Source organism: Balaenoptera ricei, chromosome 3, assembly GCF_028023285.1.
Source record: "Balaenoptera ricei isolate mBalRic1 chromosome 3, mBalRic1.hap2, whole genome shotgun sequence".
Taxonomy (NCBI): domain Eukaryota; kingdom Metazoa; phylum Chordata; class Mammalia; order Artiodactyla; family Balaenopteridae; genus Balaenoptera; species Balaenoptera ricei.
Genome location: NC_082641.1, coordinates 72,971,509 through 72,985,402, shown reverse-complemented (window position 1 = coordinate 72,985,402; position 13,894 = coordinate 72,971,509). Strand labels below are relative to the sequence as shown.

Below are 13,894 nucleotides of genomic sequence, written 5' to 3'. Positions count from 1 at the left end.
TGAGAAATTTCATAGCTAATAGGTTGCTTCATCCATGTTGTCATCACTGTCTGCACCAAAATCATCTCCATCTTCAAAGTAGGAATTAATGTAGTCATTTTCCTAAGTGAAATGATATATTCCTCAGTAAACATTAAACGTATGAGTAGTAACATTAAAGAACATAATGTAGGCTGTCCCTTTAATATAAGTTTATAAATATCAAAGTTAGGTAATTAGAAAACATGCCAGGCTTAAAAGAAGTCTCTGTTATTTCAATGCTTAAAACACACATTAACTTTCACATATCTAACTGTGCTTTCTTCCTCAAGACCACCATCTCCTACTATTCTCAGGCACCAACTAGCTAAGAGAACATAAACGGATGCCCATTACACCTTAATAGGATTATACATCTCATTCATTATACCTTAGTGGGATGATACATGGTTTAGTTAGTTAAAGCACTAAACACTTACTCCAAACAAATGTACAAACACTCAAGAAACAAAGTCAATTTATACTAACATTCATTCGAATACACCAGAACTGAGGTTTCCAGTTACAATGCATAGCTGAGCATAAGCAGAGAGATTTTTGCTTCCTACCAAAAAACAAACAAATGAAAAGACCTCAAGATACTAAATCAAATGCAGAAGATGCCATATTATTTTACATCTAGGGCCCCTCAGTTTATTTTTTTTTAATTTTTATTTATTTATTTATTTTTGGCTGTGTTGGGTCTTCGTTGCTGCACGGGGGCTTCTCATTGCAGTGGCTTCTCTTGTTGAGAAGCACGGGCTCTAGGCGTGTAGGCTTCAGTAGATGTGGCACACGGGCTCAGCAGTTGTGGCTCACGGGCTTAGTTGCTCCGCAGCATGTGGGATCTTCCCGGACCAGGGCTCGAACCCGTGTCCCCTGCCTTGGCAGGCGGATTCTCAACCACTGTGCCACCAGGGAAGCCCCTCAGTTTCTTTTAAATTAAGAGAGATTAAGCCCCTGGGAACATTCCAATTCTTATGGCTGAGTAAGACTACTATCTGTGTAAATGACTCACGATATTTCTGCTTTCTATCAAAAATTCAAAAATCCATTTTGGATATAGATTAAAAGAAATTTAAGAGAGTTATTAACCAACTGCAGTGTATGGACTGCAGCTGGATTCCAACTGGAATAAGCAAAAAAATTTTTTCCAATCAAAACTATTTGAACACTGGTTTAATATTTGATGATATTAAAGAGTTACATTTTATTGTGTTAGGTATGATAATGATATTGTGATATTGTTAAAGAGCCCTTATTTTTGAGTACATACTGAAATATTTATGGATGAAATGATATAACGCCTGGGATTTGCTTTAAAGTAATCCAAGGCAGCTGCGGGCTTGAAGTGGGGGGAAAAGGAGCAGACTGGGTGGATGAAAGAGTGGCCGAAAGGCTGGCTATGAATTGATCATTGTTAAAGCTAGGTGATGAGTCTGTAGGTGTTTATATTACTAGTCACTAGTTTTTGTAAATGATTGAAATTTGCCATAAAAAAATTAATTTCCAGGATACACAGTTTTGAGGGCATTAGCCCGCTGTGGCCTCCTTGGCCTAGCAAAGCAATAAAGCGATTCTCTTCTACTTCACCCCCTCCCCCCCCAAATTAATCTCCACATCTCTACTATCTACAGCAGAAATTATGATAGAGTAAGAAATAGGGACTATTCTCAAAAGAGAGTCTCCTGGATATCACCTTTTTTAGTATCTGCATGGTGAGATTTTATATATAGATTTATATAAATAATATAAGAAAGGTAACTTGTATTATTCAGATATGTATTTCATTACTTTGTCCTCCCTAAACACTTTAATGTTCCATATCCAGCTAAGACCCTAGAAAGTTAGCCTGGTTTCTCTGGTGCCAAGAAATCCAACAGTCTGGAAACCTGGCTGAATCCGGAGGCCACGTACCAGGGAGGAGTGGCATGGTTGAGAGTTCAAGTGAGGCCACCTTGTAAGTGAGATCTTGGCAAGGACACTTGTGTGAAAATATAAGCTAGCCAATTTGTACATACAAGTGGAAATGAGTAAGGAAGAGATACTGTATTTCAAATTGAGCATATGCCACTTGTGTTTAGACATGAGCACCTCCACGTATGTTCAATGATTCGTGTTAGGTAATTTTGTGAGATTAGTAATCTTGATACAAAGGTTGGTACAAAGTGAGAACTTGTTGAAATTGATGGCTTAAATGGTTCTTGGCTTCATTTGGGCCCCTGTTTTTTTATTTAATTGTAGCACTCAAAAGACTGCAGAAAGAAAAAAGTCTATATTTTCTCAATTTTATATGTAGGTGTTACATAGATAATTTGCTCCACTTTACTCTTCAAAACAAAATGCTCTTTAAATCCTCAATATATATCAGGTGAGTTAACTAGCAGTAATTTTTCATTAATTAGTTAACTGCTAGAAAGAGCAAAGAGTAACTTTAAATCTGGAAAGGCTTTGAGCTTGCTTATACCCAGACTCACCCAGCCTCACACTCAGAATATATATCCTTTCTTTATTAAAGTAGAAAGTTGCGGTTTTTTTTAATGAAATATACTTATATAAACCCACTGGTGGTGTTTTGGACTCTGTTAAGACCCAATACAGAATTCTGAAATTACTAGAATCCTAATGTTTGCTGTTCTTGTTAGGACAGATCTAAATTTCAACACAGCTCAACTCAAGTAGACTTTATAAACAGAGCATTTCAAAAGCCAAAGAATATTCAGGAAAATTCTGAAAAAGAAGGGTAACATGCTCTAAAAATATTAACAAATAATCAGAAGCTTCTATTAATTGGAACATCTTAGTGATAGTTCAGAAATAGATCAATGGAACAGAGTCCAGAAATACATCTAAGTAGGTGAAGGAATCTAATAGCTGATAAAAGAGAATTTCAAATCCATGCAGAAAGAAAATTATTTAGTACATGAGGTAGGCAACTGGCTAACCATTTGGAAACAGATAAAAATCCATCTGTACCCCCTCACTGCACACCAATATAAATTTTATAAGAATCCAAAATTTAATGTAAAGTACTTGTAGTATATAATAAAGATTTCTTAGGTGGAGCAATTCAGGTGAAAAAAAGATTCAGAGCGTGGTGTGAGAAGCTGAAATGGAGTGAAGACAATGGTCACTTGCAATGCAGAAGAAACTCTCAGCCTAGGGTTAATGCATGAGACGTTTACAAAGTCCCAAGGAGGCCGTGACCAACAAACTTACCCTGCTTGACTGACTCCAGCTTATTTTGAAATGCACCATGTTTCTGAAAGTTGGAAATCCCAAATCTAAAACACTGAGTTCTGACTGAGATACTTGAGGTTGGATTATGAATGTTCTCTGATAATGTCCACATGCACTTTGGGATTTAAAACCTGATGGTATTGCAGAGTCCCCCCTCAAACCTATGTGACTAAACCCTTAATTACCTTATTGCTGACTTAAAATTGTATGTATATTGATCTCAAACTAATCTGATCAATTTCCTTAACTTGTGGACTTCCACTTTCAAAGTTGCCTATCAAGTTACTTTTACCTCCTACATTCCATTTGGTATCACTATAATTTCAACGCAATAATAATTCTCCTGGTACCAAGATCTTGATGCCAGTGATAATAATACCCCTGGTTCCCATCAACTTGGTTTTTGTTTGTTGGTTTACTTTAATTATATACCATATTAGATCATCCTTAAGCTTAGTTAACTTTGTTACTCTCCCAGAACAGACCGTTACCTCTTCTTGCTCTTCTTCGTCATATTCCTCTTGTTCTGCAGCATTGTCATCCTCATCATCATCACCTTCTTTACTTTTCTCTTTGCTTCCTTCTTTCTCTTCATTTTCCTCATCTGATTTTTCACCATCACCTCTCTTTTCCAATTCCTGGTATAAATGAGCTTCATTAATTTAAATGGAAACCACTAGACTCTGACTTGCCTGCTCAACCTCAAGAGAGCAGCTACCTATCACCCTAATTCTAACCCTCCCTTACCGACGCCTCTAGGCCACCACCTAGGACACCGTGAGTTAACTCAAGAAAGATGGGACTAAATGGTCTGTCATTACACTGGTATTTTCTCTGAGTTTGCTACTTCATAACTGGGTCTTGAGTCATGCTGTGATATCAGCTCTGCTGCCCGATGCTTTATTTTTATGATTCCTATCCTACCTCCTTCTAAAATATTGAGTTGATTCTGTTTATGGAGAATCACTTTCAGAATGTTATTTTGTTTTCCTTCAAGCATGAAAGGAGAAAAGAGAATGTAATGGTAACATTTCAAAATGTCTATGTTTTAGTTTCTAAGTGAAACTGTTTAAAATAATATCAGGTCATCCTATTTACAGATTATCCATGTTCTTATCTCTGTTCTCCCTCATTATTTACTTCCCATTTCCAAGGATTTTTGTTTCTTAATGTATCTGGCAGGTACTTTAAGAAAAGAGAGATTAAAACTCAAATCTCAGTCAATCTTAGCAATTATTAGCAACTCTAAGAATGGAGGCAAAGAAGAGATGCAGAGTTAGAGAAACTTTGATTACCTGATGGCTCCACTTATCCACCTTGTTAAAACCACTGTCACTTTCTCATAAAACAGAGATTTAACTTTAAGATTACATCTTTATATTTCCATTATGACTACCAATAATTTTTTCCATTTGATAAAAAGTGACCTGTTTTTATTACTGTTACTATCCATTTGCTAAATTGTTCTATGCTTAATTTGCACAAGTGAAAGAATTTCACCAGTTTTCTAGGAGGTGGGGGACAGCAATAATTTCATATATTAATACTCATAATTAATGCATAAGATCACTTTAAAACACTATTATTCTTAATCAGTAATCAGAACACTAATTCACAAATCTGTAAATACTCTACCCTATTATAAGATATTTGCTCTGTAGATTACATACAGAGAGAAAACATATTTTGTATTTGGTGTGACTATAACTTAACTATTCCATTTGGTTCTTAAATATTTTTTTTAATCCCTTTAATTACATTCAAATTTGAATTTAAGAAAACCAAAGGCAATGAAAGACTACATCAGATAGTCTCAATTTTTAATCAAAATTCAAACTCTACCCTTCCTGTCACCTTACCCCACTTAGGTAGAACAAATAAGACCAAGGTAATAGACATAAGATGATTTATCTTCATACTGACCCATGTTACCTTATATGAGTTATTACTACAATATAATGTGTGCAATTTTTACCAATTGGCAATCCCTTTGGAAAACTGCATGTAAACAAAACAGTATTTACAGATTTTTTAAGTGTTTATAAAAACACATACATATAATGATGACATGTTAATGTTAATTAAGATATGAAATTTTTTTCTTTTCTATTTTAATCAAACCCTAGTAAAAAGGCCGACAACCCACAAGACTGTATAATTAAAAGGGAATTGTAGTGCTATGCTTATTTAACTCTGTGCAAGGTATACGCTATATCTGAAAAATCACGCTATTAGCTATTATTTAATAATTAGCAATAGAATTATTTAAACCATTTATGTAAAAATATTTTTAAATATATAATTCATTCAGTGCTACGTAGGGACTAGGAGGTCTTGATTTCCACTACTGCCACCTCAATTATCTTTAAATAAATAACTTCAACTTTATTTCTACTACATAGACCTAAATCAAACCAATAAAATACCTGAATCAGTTAACAAATATCAGATTTATGAAATTTAGAAAAAAGATCTCATACACACTGTCTCATCACTTTATTCCTTTTGTGTTAAGGTATTAGTTTGAATTCATCTACTTAGTAGTCTCCATTTCCTCTTCTGTGAGATATAACTATTTACCCCTACTACTTTATGGATTTATTTTAAGAACAATGTGAAAACACTTTGAAAACAGTTGAATTATGAACAGTTAACAGTTCTTCCAGCTTAAATACTATAGACCACTCACAGAGCCACCTGTATGTCATACAGAAAATAAGCTCAAATATTAGTTTACTGCTGTCTGATTATTCACACAATAACCATGAGGTTTGACTGGATGTCATTCCCTCTCCATCACAGAAGTTTTATTAAAGAAAACTTGCAACTACTTTTGCTGAAGAAATGAACAATAATGGAGTCATCTGGAAGCTAACTTTGCTCTATTAAATAAAGCTGCTAACTCATTGGGATTTCTAGATGTAAAACTCCAGTTTTAACAATGTGCGTAATGAAAAAAGGTGTTTAAATATAGGGAATAAGGAAATACAACTTGTTCTGATGAGAAACCACATCCGGAGGTCCAGATCTGTCTTCCTTATAGCACATGTCATCTTAGCAACTTCTTTCCAGGAAGTTTTAAGAACAGTCAGAATCTGTGTTCAATCAATACAAGATGGCTAGTTCTGCAACCCCATCCATCATTCCACCACAGTAAAACCTGACAGTTATTGCTATTCCTTCAACAATCTTCCTGGCTTGATTTTCAGACATGTTATCTTCAGCTCAAGGACTGGTCAAAAGTAAAATTTAAAAAGATGAGTTTCTGTTACCAGGTAGCTATGCCAACTTGGCCAGGCAAGTAAAAGTTTTAAAGCCTTGACGTCCTCATCGGTAAGTAAGGAATTTTAATACCCATCTCTCTTTGTTGTTATGAAGCCTTAAGCACATAATGGATGTAAATAGCTCATCAAAGAGCCTGCTATATAAAAAGTTCTCAAAAAGCACTAGCTGCTATCATTATCATCATCATCATTATCATTACCATCACCATCACCATCAGTGCAAGGTAATTCATGCATTGATAGTGGGAATAAAGGGAATAAACTGGTATAATCTCATTGGAGAGTGATCTGCCAATATTTATCCATATTTTCCATATTATACAGTACACATGACAGCTGACCTAACAAGTCTACTTCTAGAAATCTATCCTAAACATGTGAAATCACATACCTAACATGGATTCAATGCAGCATTGTTTATAATTGTGAAACACTAGATGAAACATAATGTCCATCAATAGATTACTGATTAAATAAATTATGGTTCATTCTTATAGTGTAGCCAAAAAAAGAAGAAGAAAAAGAAAAGAATGAGGGAACTCTTTCACAGACTGACATGGAAACATTGCCAAGATATTTTAAGTGATAAGGTGAAGAGGCAAAACAGTGCAATATGCTACTTTTTTGTCATTAAAAAGAAAAAAAATCTGTATTTTCTATGCATAAAATGTTTCTGGAAGGATATATAAGAAACTGGTAACACTGGCCATCTAAAATAGAGGAACTGAATGGATGGCTAGGGACAGAGATGGGAGGGCATATTTTTAGTTTATTAATCTTTTTAATTTTACATCTTTTTTTTTAAATATTAAAAAATAAAGATATAAAAATAAGTGCCATGAGATAGGATTTTCCCTCAATAGAATCTTCTACACTTAAACATAAAGCAGAAGAAAAGCATTAAAAATACACATATACCAATAAGAGAAAAAAATGAGAGGTTTATAAAGATATACATTCATGTTTCTTTCCCATGCATAATTCAAATGCAAGGGGAAAAGACGAATAGAGTGAAAAAGGAGTCAGGTGACAAAAGGTGAGGCAAGCTGACAGGTGAGTTGTAGACAGGACAGAATGGAGCCCCCATATCTCCTAGCCAACAATGTTCAAACCTTGCTAGTTACCCTGTATGCTGGGCTTGGCTCTGCCAAGTGTACACGTTATTTAAAAGAGAGAGAAGGTGGAAAGGTGGAAGAAGACAAAAAGAGGTATGACATTTTTTCAGTTTGTTCTTATAATAAGAAGAAAACCTTACCTCAATTTTTTTCAATACATCTGCAGTATTAGTGAGTGAAGTGCCTTTGCCTGTATCTTTTGCCTTTTTGGATTTGGGGCCTGCTGAAGTAAAACCACTGTTAACACATTTTTCTATAACAGCAATTGTATATTAAATGTCTTTGCCTTTTAATATGCCATCTAGCATGCTGGTATGCCATAGCAGGCACACAAAATTTGCAGGCTGAATTAATTTTCCTAAAGAACGAACAAAATAAATCAGCACACATCACCAATTTTCCATGGTGAGGAGGTAAACGATAATCACTTAATAGGATATTTTCTAAGACTGCAACCAGATATCTTTACTGAAAATTTGAACTGGCATTTAATGTCCCCAGGGCCAAAACTGCGACAATGTTCCCTCAGGTAGAAGCACTAGAGGGCCAGTGAAAGGCTCTCACAAATGTATCATCTGCACTGGCTTCCTGTTCACTGATCAGGAATTTTAAATAGGGCAATCTTACCAGGTTTGGGAAAATAAAAAACAAACTTCCAGTTATAAAATATATAATCACGAGGATGTAATGTACAGTGCAGGGAATAGGTCAATAATATTGTAATAACTTTATATGGTGATCGGTGGTAACTAGACTCATAGTGGTGATCATTTCATGATGTATAAAAGTTATCACATCACTATGTTGTACACCTGAAATTAATATAATAATGTATATAATATAATAATGTATATAATATATAATATAATATGTAAGTCAACTATACTTCAATTAAAAAACATACAAGTGTAGAATAAATATATATTTGCCAGTGGTTAAAGAGATGAGAAAGAGGTTATATTCAGGGCAGCATAGCATTATCTTTGTAATGAAGATTAAAATAGTTAAATGCAACACACCCATCATATGAATCTGAAAACTCAAAGCAATATAAATAAAATGTTTTAATAGCTTTGGGATATAAAATTTTTTAAGCTATATCAAAAATATTTCATTTTGAGGCTAATGTGAAACTGCAGGGTATAAAGAATTGTTTCACATATAGATCCTGCTAGTCAGTTACCAAAACATTATGATACGTTACAAAATTGTCCCATGGTGATCAAAAAGTATTACCATTCTTTTCCAAAATCAAACTAAATACCTAGAAATTACTTGGTAACAGAGGAAAATATGGCTCAGAAAGATTAATTTTGTTAAAGATTAACATTTAACCTATAGAAGAAGAAATTTTTAGATTGTGGTGCATGACCCATAACTGATGGAATTTACAATTTATTATGTGATACCAAATTGCCCCTCGGGGAGTCACTGAGTTCAGAACTCCCAAACATACACATTTGTGAGGTTTTGCTCAAACAAAAGTTATTTAAAAAAAAATAGATAGATTTAATGATGGGTAACTATCTCTGTTCCCCTTGAGAGCAAAGACTGTTTAATCTGAATTGTAGCACATAAAATATCATATATGAACAAGCTCTCAATATATATTATAATACTGATGCCAGAAAACACTAGCTAAGAATGTAACTTACATCAAGAAGTCTTTTTCTCTAAGGAGCTTTTATCAAATTATTTAAATTTCATACACATAAATCTGTTAAATGGATATTATAGAACATGGTCAGGTAAATAAACTTATAAAAATTATTAATCTCTTAGCCAAGAAAGTTAGTTGCATATTCAAGTCCACTCAGCAATTTTGGCTATGTATTATTTATAATTGAGAAAGAAGTGTCAAATTATGAAAATCTGTTAAAAGACTGTTTTAACCCCAAAACATTTACATGAATTTTTTTTCATCTTTGGCCAAATACATGCATATATTTCAATTTTTTTGTTTCTTTCAACACCTGCCAATAGCTGGTTCTTCAAGAAACAAACTTTTTCAGTCTTTGGCTCTTTTGGTATTGTCTACTTTCATGTAAATCAGGGGAGGCCATTTTAACAAAAGAGAGAGTATAAGCTTACCAGGAACATAACACAAAAATTATATAATATGCAATAAAAATATTAAGAAGAATGGAAAAAGAAAGTTTTGTTGTTTTCTTTTTCAACAAATGAAAATCCTGATGCACTGGAAGCTTTTACAAATCAGCAATGTGTATATGTGATTCTAGGGATGAGCAGTTGGTGGGATGTATTTGAACATTAATTCCTCCAAATCAGATATATTCTTTTCAGCTCTTTAAAGTCTGCTAAAAATTTGTGATCCACTAGGACATGACCAGTATCATTCAAGCAAATGTTATTTTATTGTGAAAATAATATATTTGTCTAAGAAAAGCCAAGGGTATAAAGGACAGCAGGTAAACTATCAGATCTCAATATATAATAATTCTGTTCTCAATCAAGCTAAATATTCTTATATGTTGTAGCTTTGAAATAAAACAAAATAAAAATACTTCCATTTAAAATATATGTCAAAATTCACCAAATTGTATGTTTCGAATATGTGCATTTTATTATATGTGAACTATACCTCAATAAAGCTGTTAAAAAGGGGAGGGGGATCTCTTTCAAAAGATAGAAGTCGAGGGAGTACTTCCTAACTCATTCTATGAGGTCAGAATTACCCTAATACCAAAATCAGACACATATTATGAGAAAGAAAACTAAAGATCACTATCTCTCATGAATAAAGATACAAAACTCCTCAACAAAATATTCTTAAATCCAATCCAACAATGTATAGAAGGAATTATACACCACATTCAAGGGGGATTTCTCCCAGGGATATAAGGCTGGTCCAAAATCAATTAATGTAATCCATCACATTAACAAGCTAAAGAAGAAAAATCACATGATCATATCAATAGATGCAGAAAAAGCATATGACAAAATCAAACAGCCATTCATGATAAAAACTCTTAGTAAGTTAGGAACAGAGGGGAAATTCTTCAACTTGATACAGAATATCTACAAAAACACCCTATAGTTACATCATACTTAGTGGTGAAAAACTTGATATCATTAATAATAAAAATCTGACACTCTGCCACTAAGATCAGGAACAAGGCAAGAAAGTTCCCTCTCATCACTGCTTTTCAACATTTCACTGGAAGTCCTAGCTAATACAATAAGATAAGAAAAGGATACAAAAGGTTATGTAGATTGGGAAGGAAAACATAAAACTCCCTTTGTTCACAGACGACATGTATAAAATCTGAATGAATTGGCTAAAAAACTCCTGGAACTAATAAACAATTATAGCAGGGTTATAAGATACAGGTTAATACACAAAATTCAATAGTTTTTTTATATATAAACAATTGACAAGTGGAATTTGAAATTAAAAACATAGTACTATTTACATTAGTACCCATCAAAATGAAATACTTAGGTAAAAATCTAACAAAATGATCTATATGAGGAAAACTACAAAACTCTGATTAATGAAATCAGAGAACTAAATAAATGGAGAGATAGTCCATATTCATGGATAGGAAGAGCTAATATCTTCAAGGTGTCATTTCTTCCCAACTTCATCTATAAATTCAATGCAATCTCAATCAAAATCCTAGTAAATTATTTTGCAGAAATCAACAAACTGACTCTACTGTATGTATGGAGAGGCAAAAGACCCAGAATAGCCAACACAACACCGAAGAAAAATAACAAAGTTAGAGGACTGGCACTACCTGACTTTAAAACATACTATAAAGCTATTGTAATCAAGACAGTGGTATAGGTGAAAGAATAAATACATAGACCAACGAAACCAAATAGAGAGCCCAGAAAGAGACCCACATAAATACAGAAAAAGGCAACTGGACTTCCACATGCAAAAAAATGAATTTACACAGACTTTACACCCTTCACAAAAATTAACTCAAAATGGATCATAGACTTAAATGTAAAACACAGAACTATAAAACTCCTAAAAGATAACATAGGAGAAAATTTAGATGACCTTGAGCTTGGTGATGACTTCTGAGAGGCAAAACCAAAGGCATGATCCATGAAAAAAAGAACTGATAAGCTGGACTACATTAAAATTAAAAACTGCTGTATGAAAGACACTGTCAAGGAATAAGAAGACAAGCTACAGACTGGGAGAAAATGTTTTCAAAAGACATATTTGAAAAAGGACTGTGTGAAATAATAGAAAATAATATATATTGGTCTCAGCTCCTGGTTCCTGGCACAGAACTCCTAAAACCCTTATAATTTCCTAAGTGACAACAGTGTGCATTTTTGTTGTTCTAATATGTGTCTAAATCCCTTGGAACTTACTGCGTGATAGGAGTGCCTTTTGTTCTAAGGAGGTGACACTTGGTGGGCTGCTGGGCAGCTTCAGGATGGGGTGGGTTATCATAAACATCAAGCCATGATTAGAAGCCTGGAACTTTCAGCCTCATCTTCCATCCCTTGGAAAAGAGGAGAAGCGCTGGAGATTGAGTTAATGATTGATCATGCCCATGTGATGAAGCCTCCATAAAAATCCCCAAAGTATGTGGTTCCAAGAGTTTCTGGGTTGGTGAACATATCCATGTACTAGAAGGTGGCACATCCCAATTCCACAGAGACAGAAGTTCCTGCACTGGCGACCTTCCAGACTTTATCTTATGTATCTTTTCACCTGACTGTTCATCTGTATCCTTTATCATAACCTTTATTACATAATAAACTGGTAAACGTAAGTAAATGTTTCCCTAAGTTTGAGCTGTTCTAGCAAATCAAATCGAAGGTTGGGGGTGGAGGGCATGGGAACCTCTGATTTGTAGCCAACTCAGACAGAAGTCGTGGGTAACCTGGAGACACACTATATTTGTGATTGACATCTGTAGTGGGGAGTAGTCTCCTGGGACAGAGCCCTTAATCTGTGGGGTCTGTGCTAACTCCAGTTAGTGTCAGAATGGAATTAAATTGTAGGAGACACAGCTGGTGTTGCAGAGAATGGCTTGATGTGCAGGAAAAAACTCCATACATCTGGTGTCAGAATTGCTGTGAATGTGGTAGTGGTGTGACAGGAAAGTACAAACACCCAGCAAGAGTGTTTTTCCTACAGACTATCATCCAAAATATACACAGAACTCCTAAAACTCAACAATAAAAACACATTAAAAAACCCAATTTCTCCAATGTCTCTCCCACAACCTCATCTTAGCAAACTTGTACTCGTCCTTCAATCTGGAGTTCAATTGTACCTCCTCAAAGAACCCTTCCCTGGCCTCCCAGTGAAGACAGTGTGTTACGTTTAATGTCTTTACTCCAACTGACCGTGAGCTCTGTGAGGGCGAGGATTACTCCTACTTTGCTCACTGTTTTATCCCTCTTAGCACAATGTGTGGCAATAGTAGATGCTCAACAACTTTGTGTTCGGTGGAATTATGAAAGAACAACACAACAGAAGCTTTCACTGTGATATTTTATATACACCATAAAGTTCTATTTGACAGTTCCCAAACGTTACCAGTTACAAATGTTTTAGTTAAAAACTTAAAATATAGCCAGTATAATCATTTTAAAACTTTCAAATATGCAAATGAGAATATCTACATAATTGAAAAGTCTTTCCTAGCACATCAAAATTCCATAATTAAAGGAAAAACAATTAAACAAACAAAAACAAAGAAAACAAAACAAAAAATCAACAGCAAAAGGCTCCAACAGAATAATCATAATGTCAAAAATATTTTAAGAAAAAGCATTCAGAACATTGAGTGTAACATTAGACTGACAGTTCCATATTAAATGGAAGTTAAGCAATAACCTTTTCCCACCTGGATTATTATTATTATATTAGTTAATGTACCTTTTTTGCATTTTTTTCTTGGCATCAACTCTCTAGGGAGTCTTCTCCAATCTGTGTGTACAAAAGGAGAAATATAAAAATGGCAGTTTCCTCTAGGAATTACTGGCACTAGCTATAACTATTTAAAGAACATGATAGTTGCTCATGCAAAGGAAATAAAGTTTCTTAATATCTGACTATACATATTTAGCTGGGATCAAATTATAACAGTGATATATTTTCTCCTATGAAGAAAAAAAGTTTATTAAAATAGCTTTGAAACAGTGTTATAAAATTTCTACAACATTCTTTTAACAGCTATATAGTATTTATATAATTAATTTCAAATACAGAAATTTTCATAACAAAAAAATGTAGAA

The 13,894-nt window shown here is 34.0% G+C and overlaps 1 protein-coding gene across 1 annotated transcript in view; it reads right to left on the bottom strand.

Moving 5' to 3' along the window:
- POLR3G (RNA polymerase III subunit G) overlaps window positions 1-13,894 on the bottom strand; it is a 38,814-nt gene continuing 24,920 nt past the window's right edge. The window contains exons 5-8 of the mRNA XM_059916758.1: window positions 13,536-13,586; window positions 7,798-7,877; window positions 3,750-3,896; window positions 1-102 (exon numbers count right to left, since the gene is read on the bottom strand). Coding sequence (XP_059772741.1) covers window positions 16-102; window positions 3,750-3,896; window positions 7,798-7,877; window positions 13,536-13,586 — 365 coding nt within the window. The 3' untranslated portion in view covers window positions 1-15. The remainder of the gene's footprint in view (window positions 103-3,749; window positions 3,897-7,797; window positions 7,878-13,535; window positions 13,587-13,894) is intronic.